Raw genomic sequence first — 23,985 nt, 5'->3', positions numbered from 1 at the left:
GGTGAGCATAAACTAATATTTAGGAAGTGCTTCTTTTTCTTACTTTGGGGAACATGTCTATCTTCCTCTGGATCTCCCCAAAGTAGAGCCTGACACACAGGTGTGGGAAATTTTGGTTTTTTGCTGTTGCTGTTGTTTATTTTAAGTATGATCCCAGGGAGCAGGTATGAGGAAAAAGCAGAGTGAACAGGAAAAGGGGAAGTTCAGATAGAAAGACGCTTTACCTTATTGGCAACCACTGTGGGCAACTGGTACTCCATCCCTTGGGATCTTTGAGGAGCTTTATAAATGTGGCTCAGAATTGCCCCACCTGGGATGAAAGGGGAAGCATTCATCCACTCCAGTTCACCATTGGTTAAGGGTGGCCCCAGGGGCATCGCCTCCCCTCCTGCTTCCATTGGCTGTTGAGCAAAGGTCACACTGCAGCATCAAAGACTACCCAGGACAGGGCATAAGATATTAGCGGCACTAGCAGAGGTGAAATGATAACTAGCAGTACTTATGGGAAGCTGGTTGAAGCAGGCAGAGAATTGTTTGGTTCTTGCACCAATGGCTAGAATAAAAGAGAACTTTGAATGGCTCCCGAGAGGTATAAGAAGAGAGATTTTGAACGATTTGTATTATTGCTATTTCTAGCCCATAGAATGTACTAATACTTGAATTAGTCTTGGATCTGGATGATACCAAGTTATTCTATCTTTTTAGAGCTTAAGCTTAAGTGTCAAAGTCTCATTTTTTCACTTACATGAGCATATTTAGATTTTTCCTAAAAACTGTATTAAATCCTTAGCAAAGAATATTCACTTGTCAGAAGATTTTTTTTCCAGAAAACTCAGAATTGAAAGGAGAGAACTTGAAAATCAGATACAAAAGTTTAATGAAGTAGAAAATAATAAAATGGAGCAAGCCTAAATTTCAAAAGCGCTAACCATTTTTGAGCACTTCATAATTGTAACATCCCTTTCTTTATTCTAAGCCTCTTTGGAGAAAATGAGATTAAAGAGCTATTTTTCCTATAAATTTCTTAAATTTTCCTGGGAAGGGATATAACTATTATCTATGTACAAAAGTCGTGTTATTGTAGCCCATAAATTTATGGAAAGTATAATTATTCTTGATTAAAAATATGAGTTAGCCCCTTTTCTGAGGCTTGTCTTTTTAGCGTCCTAATACTTTTATAAAGAGTAAATTTTCTTAGGGCAAAATTATACACTTAGATCTCTCTATCAAAGATGCTAGTAATTTTATGTGAACTTAAGCATTTGATTTCTTCCTTTATTTATAAGATCTCTGAAGGCACAAAATATGTTTGCTTGGTTCTCTACTGCATTCCCAGCATCGCAGTAACTGGTACAAAGCAAGTGCCCAATAAATATTTATTCAGTGAAAGAATGAGTGCTGTACATCAGATGCAGCCCTGTGCACACCGTGTTCAAAAATAAATCATGAATACCTGTCCTCAAGGAGTTTATAATCTAGTAGTAGTAGAGACCAGTAACGAAGCAATTCTATAATTGTTTCATAAGCACTATGATAGGTCGACACTAGACACAGGATGCTGTGGAGACTTTAGAAATGTGTAGAGAAAGAGTTAAAATTATAAAATGCCACAGCATTAAATAGAAGTAAAGACACTATATGTTGCTCGAGCATATGGAAATGAATTTGTGTTCTACTATCCGTAAAGCAGGACCTACTTTATTTGTTTATTGTCCACTAATTCATGCAGGCTCTCTTTTGGTCTCCCTAGTGATTAATCAAAAGCCATACGTTTGTTCTGCTCCAATGACTACAGGTTGCACCCTTCACTCCGAGCAATTTTCTCATAAATTCATATTGGTGCTTCACTGCAATGGGAAACCCAGCGAGAGGATCGAGATGCAATAGCTCAAATTTATCATCTATTTGGAAATTAACTCTAAGTGCATGGCCAGTGGCTAGTTCAGATAAAAAGGATGATGCTATATTTTATGTATATCCATCTACTATTTATTTTAGGATTCTTTGAAAACATTGTAAATCATATTTAAACATATGCTTTAAGTTAAGGAGAGACAGATTATTCAATCAAATCATTTTGTATCAGATGCTCTCATTTGTAAATGTTGAGTACACTGTGACAATGTCATGCAACTCGCATATTCTAAAATAAAGAAACCAGGGAGTATTTGGCACACTCAAAAACTCTTTCTGCTCCCTACTTACCAGGGCATAACTAACGCACTGCTTTAATTTATTGTGAATTTTAGTGGAGACTGTGTGACCACACAGATCCCTGCCAAAGTCAGATGAATAAAGTCATTGGTCATTTAGGATATAGATACAAAGAGAAAATTAAGGAAAGCTTTATTTCCTTTTGTATTGCCAAACTGCCTCATGGAATTTTGAGCAAGACGACAGAAAAATTTTGTCACTTTAATTCCTCATTTTAGTACATAGTATCTTTTAGAAATGGCCTTTATCATAGTAATCTAGTTAAAAAGCTTCTCTTCTTTAAAATGGATGAAAAGTTGTTACAATGAAATGAAGATTTAAAAATGTGGGGGCCGGCCCAGTGGCGCAAGCGGTTAAGTGCGCGCGCTCCGCTGCGGCGGCCAGGGGTTCGCTGGTTCGGATCCCGGGCGCGCACCGACGCACCGCTTGGCAAGCCATGCTGTGGCGGCGTCCCATATAAAGTGGAGGAAGATGGGCACAGATGTTAGCCCAGGGTCGTCTTCCTCAGCAAAAAAAGAGGAGGATTGGCGGATGTTAGCACAGGGCTGATCTCCTCACAAAAAAACAAAACAAAACAAAAAAAATGTGATATACATCTCAGGCAACAAGCATACTGTAAAAATGCCTGAACCTCACGGACTTCAGTTTTGATTGCAATAAAATGAGGTAAATCTTACCATTCTAGGTTTATTGAGAAGATAATGTATACGGATGATCTTATTTTAGTGCCTGGCATTTCATTAGAATATAAATGTTCATTGTATTTCTCTTCAGTCAAGCAGTCGAAGAGACCTTAACGCATTATTTAGTTCAAATGCTCGCTAAAATTAGGCCATTTTCTTCCTTCTAAGATGAATGTAGTCACAGCCTAAACACATCCAGAACCAGGAAACGCGTGCCTTCATGAGGAGGCTTCCATCCTTGGAAAGTCCTTTCTCTGCCAACTGAGATCTGCCTTCAGCTCCACTTGGTGCAATTCCACGTCTTCAGTTCTGAGGCCATCCTTCTGGTCGGATGACAGAAATGCCCAAGAGATTCTATCAAAACCGTTAGGAAATATATTACTGGCATCAAAAAAATGAACACTAGTAAACAAAATAAAAATATTGCGAAGGAAACCAATAAACAATTAGTAACTAGCCTTTGTTCTGGAATGTGCTCATTCTACATATAAACCTTGCTTTGTTACCAAGTGAACTTGAGCCATCCAGTGCCATTTTATAATGGTTTCATGTGTGTTTTATGTAAATGAAAATTTCAGGATTATATAAATATTAGATATTATTATAATCTAGGTACTTTGGTTAATTGTGAAATTAAAATTCCCTTATTTTATAGACAGGGCATCTAAAATATGTAAAATATTCTTTTTATTTTTATTTACACCTTAGATATAATTACAGATTTTTGACCAATAAAACAGCCTTATTTGAAGAATGTAAGTTATAATTCATAGCTTTTACTTAAACTTTAAGAGATAAGAAAGGCTGTCATTGGTACCTTGGTTGGTAAAAGTAATCATTTCTAATCACAACACGGATACAATTTTAAAAAAATACATTTATTTTAAAGATAAATAATTTCTGCAACTAATCAAGTTATTAGGCATAAAATTTCTCTGCTATCTGGCAGAAACAAGATAGGAAATAAATGATAAAAATTATTGGCAAATACTTCCAAACAGAAACCAGTTTTATGTTTTGAAAGTAAATCTTCTGTAGAATTTTTTCTCTTTAGTCTCTGTGAGACTATTTCAGGCAATAAAGTGAGCCCTTGATTTGCCTTTGACATCTTTAATCAGATCTGCATTGTGTGTCTTGCCATATTCTAAGACTGATAGCAAGTGTAAGCAGAATTAAGTAACATTTGAGAATATGATGCTCAGCCAACATCAATGGTGTCAGAGCCAATTGAAGAGAAATTTTCACAACTGAAATGTCTGAATCGTTGATAAAATATTATTGAACTTGACTGTTTGCAGATTCGGTACTGGTCCACCCATGACAAAGAAGCGGCTGCACACAGAGTTCAAGTCACCAGCCAAGAGTACTCGGCCAGGCTGGAGAACCTTCTGCCCGACACCCAGTACTTTGTGGAAGTCAGGGCCTGCAATAGCGCAGGATGTGGACCTCCTAGTGACATGATTGAGACCTTCACCAAGAAAGCACGTGAGTCTCAATATTTGCATTTTAGACTTGTCAAAAACCACCAATTAATTCAATCAGGATGCAGGTACATTTGAGAGAAATTTACTACCTAGCATTCTGAGCACATTTGGTTTTCAATTTTAACCTTTAAACTTACGTGAGATTTAAAAAAAAACAAAAAACAAAATTTTGTTAGTTATTGTAGATGATGAAAAAATGTGGAGAATGCCTTCTCACATCTAACGTTCTATTATAGAAATAAAATTATAGAACTTCCTCTGGTAAAGATTATCCTCAAAATCACATTAGGTAATTAATTTTATTCATTCTGTTGTTATTTTAAGCATTGTTATCATAGGAATGCATCAACAGCATGAGAAAACTAAAATTCTGCTAATTTTTCTGTGCTTCGATTTATAAACCTTTGTCATTGCCCAATGCAAATGCAAGTTAAATGTTGCATTTATGCAACATTTTGTTGCATACGTTTGTTGCTTATGTTTACTCTTTTATCATTATATGTTCTCACTGTTCATATAACATGACCACCTACCCTACTCAGATTTTCTGATTGTTCTCATCTCTCTGGCTTCACTTTGGTATCTCCTTCTTGAACCAAAGTTGAATATATAGAAAATGAGAGTTTATATTCAGGACTCTAGGGTGTTTCACAAAAATTTGAAAACATGATTACCATTAGGTAATTAGGGTTTGAAAATTTATGAAATTCACTTGAGGAAAAGAAACTCCTAGTGAGATAATAGAACATGGTGATAAGAACCAGACTTTGGTAACAAACAGAGGTTTCGGATCTGTTTCTACCACTTACTAAATGTGTCACAATAGACATCTTTAAACTTTAGTTTTCTAATTTGTACAAGGAGCATTCATTCTTTGTTCTTTTTTCAATTTATTGATTCATAAAAGTATGCTATGTGCCCAGCCCTGTTTTAGGTGTTGAGGATACAAAAGGGATCAAGCTAAACCCAGATTCTCTTCTCACAGGGTTTACAAACTAATGGAAGAAGAGAGAGAGAGAGAAAAAACTGTGAAAAATAAATATGATAATATCAGATGACAGGGCAATAAAGTGAATACACAGATAATAAAATTGAAAATGACTTGGCTGGAAGCCAAATGCCAATTGGGTGGTCAGGAAAGTTCTCTTTGAGAAGATGTCATTTGAGCTAGGATATGAGCAATAAGAAGGACCCTCTGTGTGACAACTGTGGGGGAGGGGATTGTTTCAGGCAGAGAAAGTAACTAGCGCAAAGCCTTTAGGTGGGAAGAGTTTGATATGTTTTAAGTATAGAAAGGCCAATGCGGCCGAAGCCTGGGTTCTTAGACGAGGAGGAGGAAGTGTGCTGAGTACAAAATATGAAGGGCCTTATACGTCATAGTAAGGAGTATGAGTTCTTTCTAAGTGTGATAAGAAGTCATTGGAAGATTTTTAAGCAGAGAGTAATATCTAATTTATATTTTTTAAAAAACTCATTCTGACTTCTGGGTTGACAATGGATACTGGTGCAATAAGAGTGAAAGCAGAATAGCCAATTAGGAGGCTTTTTTATTAGTCAAGGAGAGAAATGATGGTGGTCAGCACTAGGTAATAATAGAGATAGACAGAAGTGGAAAATTTTCTGCAGGCAGACATGATAACTTGCTGCCAATTTGGATGTTGGCAATGAAGAGAATGGAAGACTCAATACTAGATTTTTGCTTGAGAAACTGGGGTTTGGTTGTGTCATTTACTAAAGATGGGAAAGACTCAGAGAAGCAGATTTGGGGGTACATAGCAAACGTTCCATCTTGATTATGTTATATTTGAGAAGCCTTTTAGATATTCAAGTGGAGATAGGCAGTTGGACACATATGTCTAGAAGTCAAGAGAGAGCTCAGACTTTGAGATAGAATTGCGAGTACTTAAAGCCATGGGCCAGATGTAAGATTTAGGAAAGACTCATAGAGGAGAGAAAGGTGCTCAGGATCAAGTTCTAAGTCATTCCAACATTTAGAAATCGGGCAGAGGACATGGAGCTAGCAAAAGATGGTTAATGAGAAGGAGCAACTTGAGAGGTAGGAGGAAAACCCAGACACTAAGGGATCATGAATTTAAGAAAAGAATGAGATTCAAGAAGGAATTAGAAGGTCAACTCTGTGGAATGCTGCAAAGATGTTAAATTTGAAAAGAATAAATAAGTGACATTGGGTTTGGCCAAGTGGAGATGATTGATGACCTTGAAAACAATAGTTTCAAAAGACTGGTGGAGAAAGAAACCCAAATGAAGAATGATGAGAAGAGAATAAAAGATAGTCATATTACCTACCTCACAGGGCCATGGGGTACATTAAATGAACTCAGGGATGTAAAGCGCTTAGCACAGTGCCTAGCAGATAGTAAGCACTCATCAAAATTAGCTGTTGTTGTCATATCATCAGCAGCATTATAATTCCTGATGCCATGCAGCTTCCAGAACTAAAGTTGGGTATAGTGACAGTCAGTTGCATATTATTACTTTTCACAGCTCCAAGCCAGCCACCAAGGATCATCAGTTCCATAAGGTCTGGTTCACGCTACATAATCACCTGGGATCATGTGGTCGCGCTATCAAATGAATCTACAGTGACAGGATATAAGGTATATAAAAAATTACTACATTATTCCCCACACAAGCTTATTCTTACAAAGAATGATTAATGTCTGGACTTTTGAAAACTCATTCAGCTTTCTTATTCTAGCTTTATAGCAGAATCAGATGAAATAGTGCCACGACAAATTTTGAAATAGAGAGAAGATCTTCAGTGAATTTTAAGAAAATGCTATGTCAAGAGAGCAAGATAGATACAATAACTGCTTTAAAGAATAGAATTGTTAGAATAATCAGTGCTTAACAAGGGACAGAAAGAATCCATTTTTGTTTGGCAATGATATAGATAGTATCGCCCAGCACACAGCCAACTCTTTGATGTATTGAGTTGCCTTCTGTAAATGAACAAAAAAGGAAAAAAGATTATTTCCATATATTCTCTGTATCACACACTATCACATTTTTCCTTGAATACTAAATTTTAGAAATAATATGAAAAAAATTTAAATTGTGAGGCAATTTTTTTAGACTACTTCAATATATTGAAAGAGCCCTCATTTTATACCTTTTTCATAAAAAGACACATTCTTTCCCTCTCTTTATCTTAAGTCATCTCAAAAAATAAAGTTCAGATGATTAAGGCACATCCTTTTGGATCACCCTACAAATAGATGAAATCAGTATCTGTGAATTAAAAATAACATGAATTTTCCAGCTAGTGTTACACATAGCTTCCTGGATGTTTTTTATTAATAAAAGCATTTTTATTCTACTTTTAGTGTTAGGTCATTGGCTCATTATTATCACTTTATTATCACAAAATATATATATTTTGGGACTTTTCAAGGTACTCTATAGACCTGATGGTCAGCATGATGGCAAGCTGTATTCAACTCATAAACACTCCATAGAAGTCCCAATCCCCAGGGATGGAGAGTATGTTGTAGAGGTTCGTGCACACAGTGATGGAGGAGATGGAGTGGTGTCTCAAGTCAAAATTTCAGGTAAGCCAGACATTTAAGACACATTTCAATTAAGCACTTGTAAGTTTCTAGGCCCATATGGATTCCCCAGAGTAAAGGTAAGACTGATATTCACATCAATATCAGTGTTTCCCTAAGTAGATTTGAAATGTCAAGGATGCCCTGAAACTTGATATTTCTTCCCTTATGAGTCACAAAAGTAAATTTGCAGCATACTACCTACTTGATTATTATTTGGATGTCAAAGCACAATTAAAATACCGTAATGCATTAAAATGGTACATAATACTAGACCATTAGATGATAATATCCAAACTTCTCTTATCAAAAAGAAATTCACTGAACTACTATTAACATTCTTCCAACCTCCTTTTCCTTGTCCTAAATATATTAACATGGTAATGAAATAGAAAGACAGTAAAAGATAGCTCCTTCCTTTGCCATCTCCCACTCTTTGTCTCTGCATATCTCTTCCTTTTCTGCAAACTATTTCTGACTAGTTCACAAACTTTGCACTATTTAATTCAAAATAGATTTTTGAGGCAGTGATTTCTTCCCTTTTTTGGATTTGTAGAACTCTATTATTTGTTTAAATTTTGATACTTTTTTCTCACCCCGTATGCATGATACAGTTTAATTATACTGAATTAAAATTGATGTTAATTTGAGAGTTTTATGAGAGACTATCAAATACTAGAAGACGCTAAATCAAAGATGGGAATAATTGACTTAGAAGAAAATTTGGTTTTATGGCTAAATAGATGAATATGTTATATATTAAACTAATAAATCCTTTAACACAATGCCAGAGTTTTTAGTCCCACAACTGTACAAAAAAAACTGTAGAATTAACATTAGGAAATGTTGGATGTTTGGTAAATAGTACCATTCTAGAATTTTCTTATTTAAATTTGGATTTATTTGCAAATTGTTTAAATTATTTGTAATGAAAAAAGTATATAAATACAAATAGAAATTTTAGGCTTTCTTGTAAATTTAAATTGTTTACTTTGAAAACTTTTTTAGTTTGTACATTACTATTATCTTCTAAGATAGCAAAGTTATGTTAGAAACTTTGGAAATTACAAAAATCTGAAAGGAAAAGAAAATAATCAGTTGGAATTTACTTCTAGTTACCCTTTTTTTTTATATATAATTTTATTTATTTATTTATTTATTTTTTCCCCCAAAGCCCCAGTAGATAGTTGTATGTCGTAGTTGCACATCCTTCTAGTTGCTGTATGTGGGACGCAGCCTCAGCATGGCCGGAGAAGTGGTGCGTTGGTGCACGCCCAGGATCCGAACCCGGGCCTCCAGTAGTGGAGTGTGCATACTTAACTGCTAAGCCATGGGGCCGGCCCTCTAGTTACCCTTTATACGTATATAATTTCATGTGTAATCTTCTATTAAATATATCATGTTATATGCTACTTTTATCAATTATGTTACATGAATATTCCCCATGTCATTCAAAATTTTGTAAATTTTGTTTAAAATTATACATAATATTCTCTCAAACGTATAAAATGTATCTACCTATTCTAGTTTTTCCTATCATAAATAATACTATCTTGAATACATTTTTATAAATTAATCTGGCATTTTTTTCATTTTTAAAATGTTTTCTAAATTCTGAACTTTGATAACAGATACCTTCAGTATTTTTACACTTAGCAGGGCTGTTTTGCAAAGGGAAATCTGAGGGAAATGTGGACAGTATTTGAGGGTGGCAAAGTGCAAAAGAATTCCGTAAGCTGCTTTTGAACATTGACCTTCCCGGTCAGAAGCCAGCCGTAGCACACTGTTGCTCTCTTCATTTCCTTACCTTTCATTTGTCATCCCTAATGCGAAGCAGAACTTAGTTTCTGGGGTTTAGACAACAGAAGTTTGTAGCTAGAGATGCTGTAGCAGTGACAGTAGCATCAGTATAGTTATAACTAGTGGTATGCTGATAAATGTTAAATGACTGGCTCTCTGGGGATGAAGGGAAGCCCTGGTTTATAGTGTTTGCCAATTTCTGTGGAGTGAATATTTTCACATGTCCGACCTCAAGCTTCCCACGTGATGTCACTAAATGAGGAGCTGGGAAGAGATGCTCAGTAGCACACCATTATATAGCATTGCCACCACACAGATGCAATAGGCATAACTTCAAGAGTATTGGTGACATTAAAATGTAGTAAAATAATTAGGAAGTGATGAGTTTTGGGTATTTACTACCTTTGTTTTAAATTTTTAAATTTAACTAATAAGTTTACATAATTTTGATTTTAATAACAGTGTTTTTAACAACTCACTCATACATTTCCTGAAAATTTAACAGTTGGCTCTTGAGAGGTGGTATGGACCAGCTGTAGCTGCAACATACCATGGTTATAGTCTGACATCCCAGTGTAAACAGCCCATGTACAGAAGACAGAGTATGGTTTTTAGAAACCTCAAATATACTCAGAATAGTTTCCTCTTTTTTTGCCAACCTAACGGACAATATTCTTATTAATGCAGAATTTCTGTTATTTATGTCTTAGTCTGACCATCACTGTACAAAGAAACTTAGTCTTAACATTAGGAAATGTCAGATGTTTGGTAACTAGTACTATTTTAGAATTTTCTTAAGTTCTGGTTTATTTGCAAATTGTTTAAATTATTTGTAATGAGAAAAGCATGTAAATACAAATGGAAATTTTAGGCTTTCTTGTAAATTTAAAAGACTCAATTCTTTCCTTTGCTTCTGTTTTCATGCCTAAAATACATAGCCAGAATATAATACATTGCTAGGTTTTAATGTTTATATGCATTATGCTGTTCATTCATTCATTCATTCATTCAACAAATATACATCAAATGCCTACAATACATCAGCACAGTTCATATATTTAAAATGTGCTACCATTTATATATTTCCACAGCCCTTCTAGTCCACATCACAATCATCCCCTGATGGCCCTATTGCAATTCTAAAATTTTTCTTGGCTTCCAATTTTGGCCTCCTACAGTTCATTCTCCATGCAGCAGCCAGAGGGATCTTTCCAAACATAAGTCAAATCATATAACTCTCCTCTTAGAAAGACATCCTATAGAATAAAATCTAAATTCCTTACCATGGTCAATAGTGCCCCGTAAAACCTGGCCCTGCCAAACTCTCTCTCACCTCAATTAAGCGATTTCTCCTTTGCTCCATTAACCTTCTTTCTCTTCTTGAAGGTACCATCACCGTTCCTACCTTGAGGCATCTGTACTTGTTCTTGTTGCTGCCTGGCATTCTCTGGATCTTGTCATGGCAGGTTTATTCTTGTCATTTTTATTTTGCTTTGATGTCACCTCCTTAGGAAGAATTACATGGCTGTCAGTGTAAGGAAGCTTCCTATTCTAATTCTTTGTCAGATCACATCCCTGTTTTATTTCCTTGATAATATTTATAACTATTTAAAATTATCTTATTTATTAATTTATACTGTTTATTGCCTATCTCCATCCTTACTTGAATGTAAGCACCATGGGGGCAAGCTCTTGTCTGCCTTATTTGACTTTTGATTCCCCAGCACCAAAGGGACCTATCTGACACGTAACAGGGTTTTAACAATAATTGCTGAATGAATTCATGATTTCTGTATAATGTCAAATTTAGTAATAAGAATAATTTGAGCAACTTAAGCTATAGTTTAGATGCTTAGAATGTTGATACACTTTCCCAGTAGGCACATGATTTGTATTATGCCAAGTGCTAATCCACAAGTTTGATTCTTAAAAAGATTAAGACTTCATATTGGAGATATTCTAGAAAATTTAATACACATGGTAATCTGTAAACTCCGTTTCTGTCTGACCTAAACACTGTTATCTACTGTCTTAAGAAATTATTCCCTGTTGGATGTTTATAGTTCACTCGAGGCAAACGTAACATCACAAATGTTTCATCACAAACATACTGTCTCTAATAAGTTCTATGTTGTCTTTTAAGACTCTTGTTTTTATACATCATTGTGAGCTAAATTAAGAATAATATGAAGATAGGTACAATATTTTGAATATAAATTTTAGTAAGCTAATTTGGCTTGTTACATATTCACTATAAATTTTAGAATGTAGATTAACAGGGATCTTTGGTCATAAATAAATATCCACAGAGAAGCACGAATTTCATTATTTATGTGTGAATTGCATATTTTGAGCTTTTATTTTTCTTTTTAGTTTTAAACAGACTACAGATATCTTAGTCAAATCAAGGGAGACTTTCAAGGACACTTTAGTCTGGACTTCTTCCTAAGGGCAAGAAGTAGTGATTCGAAACTTTTAAGGTGGGAGTAACATAATCAAATGTTTGCTTTTGAAAAAATCACTTTGCTGATTGTGGAAAATGTGTGTATATAGTAGAGTAAGATGTAAGATGAATCACAAGGTTATTGTCATAGAATGATTAAAAGATGATGGTGGTCTGGACTGGAAAGAGGGCAGTGGTGATGTCGAGGGTAGGTTCTAAAGGAACAAGGCATTTTTCCATTTGATTTAAAGTTTCTATCTATTCATTTTGTTGGCTTTATGTTTTCTAATAAATCTGTAATTTATCCTGATGTTACCATAGATGATGTAATCTAAACATTTAACCCACTATTTTTGGTAACTCCAAGCTATTAAGTTAAACTATATAACCAAAGCCACTGACTTAAACACTGATGAAAAACATATTTAGTTTTTTCACTTTGTCCTCTTCTTCCCGGTAGCAGAAGAAGGGCTAGGAAACCATTCTGTAGGTCGAACCTTTAGACGTTTAACTTCATTACTTACATGCTTCTTTTTCCAGTGACTAAGTAAGTGGTACGGTAGAAAAGGAACAAGAGGATAGTTGGGTTATTTAGATTTAATTCATACATTATGAAATTAAAATGCTATATTGACATCATCACTTTTGCAAGTATCTCCTCTGTAAGCATTTTCAAAAACCAAAATTATTTTGAATGTCTAATCTTGTACAATAGCCTATATACAGATGGAAAGGGTAATATACATGGTTGTCTTAGGTTTCCTTCATCCTGCCTTCTTTAATGACAGGATGCTATATAATTCAGTGATCCCCAAATCTGTAACTTTGTAAATGTCCTGTATCATTTGGGAAAAATAGATTTCCAAAAATAAATTAACGACTAACCTCAAATTTTGGAATGGTATAAATACATGACAATAATTTTACAGTTGAATGCCATTCTTATAAGTCCCTCATCATAAATTTAAAGTTTTATATTTGTGATTCTTATACACTCAAATATTATCATTCAGGAAATGCTATCTCTCCAACCACTTTGAAATGATGAAATATTTTGTTTTCCTTCATTACATTTTGTGTGGGATCAGTTAGAGAGTTCAAGTGGAATCTATGTATTCCTAGGCTGAATCCTATATATTTCTAGCTTGTATTTAAAATTACTTATAAAATATATATTCCTTTCATTACCATTCAATCATGACTATCCACTCAAAACCTTTTCCAACTATATAGCTGTACTTCACACTCCTAGTTTTATAACAAGCATGAAAACAGAGGAGAAATTATGTAAACAAAGTAATATTTTGTGCATCTCTAAATTTGACTTTGAGTGGTTACTCACTGCCCTGATCATTATTAATGTAACTCTATGTAATGACCTAGATTTGCCCCAGCAGTTGAGGGACAACTCCCACCACAGGGAGTTCCCAGAGTCTTACTTATTCTTCAGAAGCTTTGAGCACTAGTTCTAGAAGCAGATTTTACCATTTGTCAAGCCATGGATAGCACCTCTGCATCTAAACTAACTTGGGTCTTCCTGAATCTTCCCAAAGATTTCTTTAGCTACTAGTAACTTCATACAACAGTCCTAACATATTTTTTTGTTCATTTACTTAGACTCAGAAATAATTTGATTGGAATATTGCTCAGTGGAATACAGTATAAGAATAGAAAGGAATATTAAAAATAATCCTCCAAGATTTGCTTACTACCAAAATAAATTTGGTTTATGAACTACAATCTTATTCTTTAGAGCTATACTTTAGCTTTATGATGTGCAAATACTTTTTTTCCTCTAATAAAATAAAGCTTACTCTTAATAATTTTGGTTTTTCATAACACTTTTGTTCTCCAGAAAATTGATTCATTCAATAAACATCTACTGAACTACTACAATATGTCAGGCATTCTGCTAGGATATCGATTACAATAATTGGCAAGCCCTCCTGAGGCTTGCCTTCTTGTGGATATCAAGAAAATAAAGAACTAACACTAAATAATAAAATTATTTATATATAGGCATATTAAGGATTATAACGAAAAAATAAGCAGTTATTATAAAGAGTAACAGAGGTAGAACTGATTTGAGTAGGATGATCAGGTCTAGCCCCTATAAGAAGGTGATGTTTAGGTTGAAATCTAAAGGAAAGGAACTAGCCAGACTACAAAAGTGGGGATAAGAGTCCCAGGTACAGGAATGGTAGGAAGGAACTTGTCATATTCAAGAGGCTGAAAGAAGGCCAGCGTGACAAGTGTGTAGTGGTGTGGGATGAGTCAGAGAGATGAGAGGGGCAAAGCCACGAATGGCCTGGCGTTGATTACATCTCAGACCCATCTGATACTATTCTCTCATTCTAACTCTCTTCCCCACCCCATCCTAAAAGGCTATTGTCAGAAGTTTGTATTTTATTCCAAATTCAATGGAAAAATATTGATGTGCTTTCAGGAGGTGAGTGATGCCATCTGATTTAGGATCACTTTTGCTGTGGTGCAGGAAATGGAGTGGAGGAAAAGGAGAATGGGTGGAGCTTGTGAGAAGACAGAAAGTCTTTTCTTCAGAAAGAATGAATTTATAGGATAACTTAAGATTTTTATTGCCCTAAGATGCAAAGCAAATTACAAAACCTTTTCCAGGATAAATGGTTAAAGAACATATATGGAGACGTTTCATACAATTCGGAGAGGGAAATGTACATTTTAGAATGTTTCTTATAAAAATTATCAGGTGTAAAGCATATCAGTTAGTAATAAAAAGATGTGGAAAATAAAGATTCATCAACTTGCTGGAGGAAAATGTCTAGGTTATCTTGTTCGACTCCTTCCCAAGGGTTGAAATTTTTTGCAGGACCTTCCTGGCTTATGCTCCCTCAGTCTCAGCTTAAATACTCTCTGTGATGGGGTGGGAATTCACCCATTTTACAAGCATCCCTTAGGTTTATCAATGGCTTTAATCAATAGATGGTAGACCTCTGATCATTTCTATAATGATTGAATTAGTTTCCAATAAAATCAAGCTCACAGGATCAAACGATAGATTACTATAAAGTTTTTTTCTTTTCTCTCTTCTATTGGTGAAGTTTCTGTCAGAAAAGATGAAACATCTCTGGATATCTTAATCAAGCTTTGAATTTGAATCTTAAAAAAGAAAACAAGGGGCTGGCCCAGTGGCGTGGTGGTTAAGTTTGCGCGCTCCACTTCAGAGGCGCAGGGTTCACAGGTTCGGATCCCGGGCGCAGACCTACACCACTCATCAAGCCATGCTGTGGCGGTGTCCCACATACAAAATAGAGGAAGACTGGCATGGATGAAGGCTCAGAGACAATCTTCCTCAAGCAAAAACGAGGAAGGTTGGCAATAGATGTTAGCTCAGGGCCAATCTTCCTCACCAAAAAAAAAAAAAAAGGAAGAAAACAAACCCTTCATAAGAGCTGTGAGAGTGTCTGCTGGCTTTGAGGAAAGCAAGAAATTGTATTGAAGGGAATGCGCATTGGTGGTCCATCTGCCTGCAGCACCAAAATGGGAGATCCATGGGAGAATCCTCAACCGTGCTGGCACCACCTTGCCTTTGACCCCTGCTGAGGCCCACAGGCCTGCCCACCACTGCCAGAGCAGTAGTGGCTTCTGCTTTTCTGTGACCTTCCAATTCTCTCTTTAGTGCCTCTCAGTGGCAAGAGAGTCTAGGCAATATACTTTCCACATTTTTACCCCAGAAATAGAGAAAAGAGCATAGAAAGCAAGAGTAATGGTGCTGAAATTACAACAAAAAATGCAGCACATCTTCTCCAAAAATAAGTAGATTTACGTGATAACCATCAAACCTAACAAGAAAAACCCAGCCAAATGTGGATTTTTAGGAAATGTTAAATAAAGGAAAGAAAGAAATTGACTCAACTTCTAAATTAATTTCATAATATAGAAATTCATATTAGTAGAAAAACTATTAAAATTATAGGACAAGAAAACCTGCAGATATTGAAGCTATATCATGAAAATATAAAAAGGAAGATTTACCAAGGTATAATAAATAATGGTTAATATCACTTGATCACAAGACTCACAGATAATAATGTGGCTACTATATTTAGTGACTCCTCATATTTTCTTTTTCAGTATTATGATAACATCATAATGGACATCTTTGTATATAGACTTTTTTTCTGAATTTCTAATTATTTTCTTAGAAAAGATTCCTAGAAGTAAAATTACTGGATTAAAGGGCAGGACCTTTAGAACTTGGCAAATACTTGACAACTGCCAAATTGCTATCCAAACAGCAATGCCCACATTTTATCATTAAACAAATTTTTTACTAGCATTTTGTTATTTAGAAAATCCATATTAATTAAACAAAGATACTATCTTGTAATTTTACTTATATTTTTATTACTATTGAGCTGAATATTAATGTTTAATAGCTATTTATAGTTCCATTTCTGTGAATTTCTGTTTCTATTTTTTTCTCTGTTTAATATTAATAATTTTCTTTAAAATTCTATGATCAATTTATGAAGATTATTAACATTTTTATGCCATATTTGTAGCAAATACTTTTCCAAGTTTGTATTTAAATGTTATTGATGTTAGATCAATATGGTTTATTTTTATGCAAAATAATGAATTCTCATTTAAAAAATTCTCCAATATTTAATGCACATAAACAAGAAGTCATGAAATAATAGATACAATGTAAGTCCATTTATATGAATTTCAAAAGCAGAACATAATGAAACACTGTAAAGAGGTGCATATATGACATGTACAACTTCCCAAAAAAGAGAATGATTAACACAAAATTCGGTACAGTGTTGCCTTGTTGTGTGGGGAGGGGCGGTGGGCAGAGGGTAATCAGGAAGAGACTTAACAGGCTGGCGACAATGTGATTTCTTTGCCTAGCCGGTAAGTATTTAGGTGTTTTTTGTTATTGTCATTGTTTTTAAATTATGTTTTTAAAAATACTAATTTACATAATTTATTTCAATGCTGCAAAATTTAAAAGGGGTTTGAAGAAATTGAAGAGTAGAGAAAAGTTATTGAATTTGACATTTTAGAGGTCTGTATTAGTTTGCTAGGGCTGCCATAACAAAGTACCACAAATTGAGTGATTTTAACAACAGAAATTTATTTTTTCACAATTCTGGAGGCTGGAAGTCTGAGATGAAGATGTCAGCAGGATTGGCTTCTTCTGAGACCTCTCTCTTTGGCTTGTGGATGGCTGTCTTCTGCCTGAGTCTTCATATGGCCTTCCTTCTGTGTATCTTGGTGTCCTAACTTCCCCATCTTATAAGGACACCAGTCATATTGGATTATAGCCCACCCTAAAGCCCTTGTTTTAACTTAATTACCCCTTAAAAGATCCTATCTCCAAATGCAGTCACATTCTGAGGTACTGGAGGCTTGGGCTTCAACATATGAATTTTGAGGGGACAAAATTCAGCCCATAACAAAGTCATTGGTAATTTCAAGAGATCAACTTTCACAAACTAGTGTGGGCAAAAGTCTTATTTCTCTAAGCAAACCTCTTAGAGCTTATATTCTAAAGGGAGGAGGTAAAATTAATCCATAAATCTATAACAGTATGTAACAGTGATAGTATCTGAAGATAGCTGAAGAAGGGAAAGCAGAGGAAGGTGGGTAAGAAGTGACGGAAGAAGACTAGGGTCTATGTTTTCAATAGAGTGGCAGGAAAGTCCTGTTCTGATGAGATGACACTGGAAAAGACAATCAAATGAAGTGAGGGAATGTCCATGCAGTTATCTGGAAGGAAAACTATTCCTACCAGAGCAATACAAAAGCCCTGAGCTAGGAGTATGGATGCTCAAAGAATAGCAAGGAGACCACTGTGGCTGGGGCCAAGCAGCCCATGGGGAGAGCAGACACAGGAGCCTGGAGAGATAGGCAGGACCTGAATTATAGGTTTACAGGTTCTGCTTAAGGACTTTGGATTTTATTCTAAATGTGATGAGAAGCCATTGAAACAGTTTAAGGTGGGAAGTGACATGATCAGATTTACAGTTTATAAGTCTCATTCCAGCTGCTCTTTGGAAGGAAGTAGAAATCTAGTGTAGGGTGGGAAAAAATCTCTGAATCTCTGGAAATAGTGAGGGCAGTTAGAAGTTAAAAAGTTGATAGTCCAAGCAAGAGATGAAGTCAGCTTTGACTAGTATGGTCACAGTAGAAGAAGTGAGAAGTAGTTACACTCAGGGTTTATTTGGAAGAAGACTCAACAATATTTTCTTATGATTTGATAAGGGATGTGAAAGAGAATTTGGCATAACTCTTAGGAGTTAGATTGACCAACAAAATCATCTATTGAAATGACGAACAGAATCATCTACTGAAAACAGATGATTGGAGAAAATAAGTAAAGTTCAAATTTTGACGTGCTAGGTCTTGCTATGTCCATTAGACATCCAGGTGCAGATAGATTAAAAAAAAAAAAAAAGAATCATCTTGCAAAACTGAGAAACCAGCTGACGTCAGACAACAAATTTGTCAGAGAACCAATTGGCACAATTATATAACTATCAACAACCCGTACCAGCCTAGATACAGAAATGGAGATAGCAGATGGTTGTTGGTGTTGCCCAAAGCTGGCAACGTGTATGATTGATATAGTAGGAGATTAGGGAAATAAGGATTAATTACTTCTAGTTAAAGGATAATTTAAATAGCTGAACAGAGGGTTTGTATCTGTTAGAATATTTTCAGCTGTCAGCAACAAACACGCAACTCAAAATTGCTTGAGAGATAGGTGGCCTTTAGGCCTTATGGAATCAATGTCTTTAAAATATAATCAAGGACCTGATTCCCCCCCTCTTTCTCCACTTGGGAGATCTCAGTATCAGCTTCATTCTTTGTGGTTGCAAGATGGCTGCAGCAATGCCAGGAATTGTTGCATGCAGACTCGAGAATGTCCAAGGAAGAAGGCTGACTCTCTCTTTCAGAGCTCTATCTTAAAATGAAGGACCTTCCCCAGAAGCCCCTCTGAAAACCTCTCCCGTATTGTCCAGAACTGGGTCACAAGTCCACCCCTACACTAGTAAAATGTCATTTTCATGATTGCCCAAAGTGATCAAGATTTACCACTCATCTGGGGATGGGAAAACCTTCTTTGAGGAGTAAACATTCAAACAAAATCAGTAAACACAGGTTTATCCTATAAAACAATATATTTGGCACTACCACTGTGCAAGAATATTAAAATAGGTAAATAGGAATATTTAAGGAACAGTATAAGTCACTACTGCCATAGGAAAAATGCAAATGTTTTTGTTTTGTTTTGTATTTTAGAGTAGATACTCCTTAACAGCTGCATTTGGTGGTGTTTTCTAAATTTTATAAAGTTATACTAGGAGGGTAGAATCTGGAAAGAATACGGTCGAAGGAACTAAAATTGGAACCTAGCATGAGAAGAGACTCCCATATATAGTACATGGTTTGGAAAAGGGAATTGTGAATTAAAGGAATTTATCATTTTTGAAGAATACAATTACATTGAAGAAGTTTCAGAAAATGAACTAAAGGTCCTAAGGGAGATACCTTGATTCAAAGATAAGCTTTATTTTTCTGAATTGGGGTATTAGCAAAATTCCAGTTTTACTAAGTAATAATCTGTTTATTTCACTTTGCATAATACCAAGCTTTGTGGAATTTACTTGTAAGGTTCAACAGATTTTATCATGGGTCATAATATTTTGCGTCAATAAATTGGCCATGAGAAAATGAGTAATCTTGTGCAATGGCATATCTTATATGTATAATTTTAATTATTAGTTCAATTTTGCATTTTTATGAATATCGATATATTATTGGCATAAAAAATTATATTAAGATATCTCTTCTGTATACGCAAATGGTTTGGAAACATTCTGTAATCCTAAAGAAGGAATATTAGGGTAGATGTACCTCCCCTCAAATCATAGGATATTACTTTATATTCTCTCCTGAAATAAAAGCAACAAATAAATGAATTAAAACAATCAGATTATCTTTAATTGATATATGCATCAACCATTAAAACAATATTTTAAAATTAATTTTCCTTTGAAACATTATAGGCTCTGTTGAAATTTGTAACCCTCTCAGGAAAATATAAAGACGATTGTCTGCGCTGAGAACAGGAGTTGGGTTTTAAATTTTCTCTCCTGAGGTTTGACATTTGTTCACTGTAACATAAATTTGAAAACCATTTAAAAAAGAAAATGAGTTTGTCATTGTTAAAAATAAAACCCTGGAAATTTCTCACAAATAGAACTAGAAACCTTTAATGCTATAATGAGAGGGAATATAAAACACTTAAATTGGAAAGTGATATATCAACATATTGAAATGATCCATTTGATACTACTTTAGGGACCAGCTTTAGTGATTTACGTAGCAATGTTTAGGTCTCAAAGTACTTCCCATAGTTGAGTAAGGCTAGAAGCCAGGCCCCTTGGTAGATTATTCACAGTATGAAAGCAATGCAATGAATCAAACGACATTCCAGAGGAAGTTTTACCGACACCTTCTGCAAAATGAGCCAGACCAAGAGAAAATAAATCATTTAGAACATATTCCAAGAGTATGAATTTCTCCAGCCAGTCGTCTTTCCTCTATAACCTTTTATTCCAGGACCCGAAAAATTGACTCTTATCTAAAGCAAATTGTCAATCTTGGTCACATGGCCATGAGAAGCAGGAAGAGTAAGGGTGTTGTAGGTTACAGAGAACTCATGGAGAGTCCAGGGTGTTGTAGATTACAGAGGACTAGCTCAACAAGACCCCACAGGAGATGCCTCAGAGTCCAGATGTGCCTGGAAATTGTGCATTCTTAAGATATCAACATCTGTGTAGATGACCCTTCCAGTGCCCTGACCTCTTAATCTGTTTAACGCCTCTCTCCTGATGATCTTGCTCTCCACCCTGCCTCAGCCAACCACCCATGATTACAATCTAGTCATGGGTTCACAGACTTGAATGTGAATTAGAATTTGAGAGGTCCCTGAAACTTGAATGGGAAAAAATTGCATTGTAATTTTTACTAATTTCTAGCTGAAATTCAGCATTTCTTCAAACATGAATTTAAGCAACAAATCACTGTCACTAATAACAATCATAGATATTCCCATATAATATTTGAGGTGTTGCAATATCACATCTTCAAAAATATGATATTTATTAGACTTGACCGTAGTGCTTGTTATTTAATGTGTTAATAAACATATATTTGCCTTCTTGATATTTTTATAAATGTATTTCAATATAATTGGTTTCCTTTTAACTGTATATGTTGTATTTTATGCATGTAAAAGCATCATTTTCAGTATTCTCGAGATGCACAGACTGCCAAGGCGTCCACGACACAAAAACAGGTTAAGAATCCCTGCAAATCTTGATATTGCAGTTATTAAACTGCAAAAAATCAGATTTTTAATTCTAAGCATTCTATTTTCTCAACACTAGCCCTTTTATCTTTCCAGTTTATTCCCTCAAATCTCCTCCCAACTCCAACAGTTCTTCCACCCTCTCCCACCCAGATCTACCTTAGATCTTTCCATGTTTTTCTATCCCTCATTCCCCCTCAGATCCTCAGTTTCCTCCTTAAAGAGCTGAGATTTCATGGTCAATAATTAAAACCACTGCCTTATCTATACCTTGCCTTAATATCCCTTCATGCTCCTCACATGGCCAAACCCAAACTCTGATTAAATACAACTTTCCACTTATATGCCCACATACAAGCAGAACTCCGTATGTTCCCTCCGAGATTGCCCCCTTCCATCCCAACCCCCACATTCACCACCTCCCCAACACTACCTGCCTGGAGAGATCCTCGGGTCTCCTCATGCCCTTAGGCCTTGTTTATAACAGTAACCAAAAGAAGCCTAGGACTCTCAGATTAATACAGCTCTGTATGCCTCATTTTCTGACTCCATTTCTTTCCAGACTTAACTCTTAAAACCTTCTCACTCTGCCTTCTGGATTCGTTGTCAGTCACCAGGAAAGTCTCCTATAATGTTCATCTCTTCACTGAATGTTTCTTTCAGCTTCTTAATTTATCTGAAACATGGTCTCCTGTATGACATTGCTCCTCCAGTAGTCTATTCAAACCTCTTGGGCCTGGCGACAGGGTAGGTGTCCTCCTTGCTTCTTGTTCTTGCTTCCATATTATCTCCTTCCTTCTTGCCCAGAAAGCCCTGCTTGGAATCTGGTATCATCAGCCTCTCCCACCTATTTCTCCTTCTTGTTGAAGTTTTCTGCCAACATCCTGCGTCACTCCTACTCATTCCTTGAAGACTTTAGTGCCCGGATCACTGTCACTCTCTCTAATACTACTTCTCTCAGAGTTTTTCTTGATTTCAGTATACATGTAGATGATCCTTAAATTACCCTGTCCTCTCAGTTCCTTGAAACACTTCCTCTCATTTTTGTTGCCATTCCCGTGGTTCTACTCTAACCCTTATCATTGCTATCTTCATAATCTCATTCTAGTCACTGACCACCACCTATCTTTCCTCTCACTCCTAGTATTCAGATTCCTGAAATTTTTTGACCCACCAAAAACCACAAGCCACTGATCTTACCACTTTTTCTATGTCTCTTACCTTTCTTAGTCTCTCCATATCTAGCTTAAATCCCACAGGCACAAATTATAATTACTCCCTTGCGTAGAACCTGCCCCCCTCCCAGTTCTCTCACTTCATCGTACTCACTTGCATAAATCATGGGTTGCTCTGATTTTTTTTATTCTTTTTTGCCCATCTGTCAATGAATATGTTATCAATAAGTCAAGAGCCCCAATAATTCTATTGTCTTATTATTCTCTAATACTTTAAGGAATATTTTCTATATCAACTATTAATTATATTCAGAGGAATTTTTAAAAAATAATCAATATTTATGTCAGATAAAAGAAATATAAAAAATATTCTATATCTGAATTTCATAAACTAATTCCCTTTCCTCAAAAGAGAGAAAAGTTACATTGTTCTCAAAGAAATTAAAATGAAAATGAGTATGTTTTTGTTATTATACAATTATTTAAAATTATATTGTATTTTTAAATCTCCTTACTAATCTTCCTGGAAGAAGATTTATTGTACTAAAATTTGAAATTAGTAAAATGAGTAATAAATTGTGCTAGGAGTTATAGCATCGATACTGGGGGAAAAAATAAGGTATGTATGTTACAGGCAATATTAAATTCAGTATTATAAGTGGGTTTCCTAGGGCATATTTGATTGTAAACATTTCTCTATAAATTAAATAAGAATTATTGTCAATGTCTAGTATCCTAGATTGTATATTTTCCCTGTAACATGGGATGTATGAGGCAAGGTTAGCTAGACAAAAAATGGAAAATCACAATGAGAATATGATCAGAGACAGTTTTTGTTTAGCAAAGAAAGAAATGATATTCTCTCCTTACTTTAAATTTCAACAAATTTCTTGTCTTTAAAATTAACCTATTGATAATCTAGGCAAAAGTACTTATCACAGTGCACAGCAATTACTCAGCGATTTTATTTAATATTCAGCAGTTACTAGTAAACACTGCAAACTAGCATGTGAATGATGTGCTTCACACAGGAAAATGTCTTCATGTTACATTACCAATGACCAAGCCATATTTAAAGAATTAATTCTTTAATTACTAGATGAACTAAAGTATTTGTATGGCTTAGAGATTGTTAAGTCAGGGGGTACATTTTTGCAAACTTGATTAATTCCTATTTATATGTGTTAATTTTAAAATACTGTGTTTCTGTTGTTTAATGTATTTTCTATACCAATATGTTGTGTAGTCAGTGA

At 35.2% G+C, this 23,985-nt stretch overlaps 1 protein-coding gene across 2 annotated transcripts in view; it reads left to right on the top strand.

Moving 5' to 3' along the window:
* CNTN1 (contactin 1) overlaps positions 1-23,985 on the top strand; it is a 354,640-nt gene that overhangs the window by 314,629 nt on the left and 16,026 nt on the right. For both annotated transcript variants that reach the window (XM_014786370.2, XM_087442559.1), the window contains 3 exons: positions 4,196-4,382; positions 6,887-6,999; positions 7,797-7,953. In XM_014786370.2, coding sequence (XP_014641856.1) covers positions 4,196-4,382; positions 6,887-6,999; positions 7,797-7,953 — 457 coding nt within the window. The remainder of the gene's footprint in view (positions 1-4,195; positions 4,383-6,886; positions 7,000-7,796; positions 7,954-23,985) is intronic.

This window comes from Ceratotherium simum, chromosome 17 (genome assembly GCF_057802395.1).
Source record: "Ceratotherium simum simum isolate JZ-2026a chromosome 17, ASM5780239v1, whole genome shotgun sequence".
Taxonomy (NCBI): domain Eukaryota; kingdom Metazoa; phylum Chordata; class Mammalia; order Perissodactyla; family Rhinocerotidae; genus Ceratotherium; species Ceratotherium simum.
Note: the sequence above shows the minus strand (reverse complement) of the source record. Positions and strands in the feature narration are given on the sequence as shown.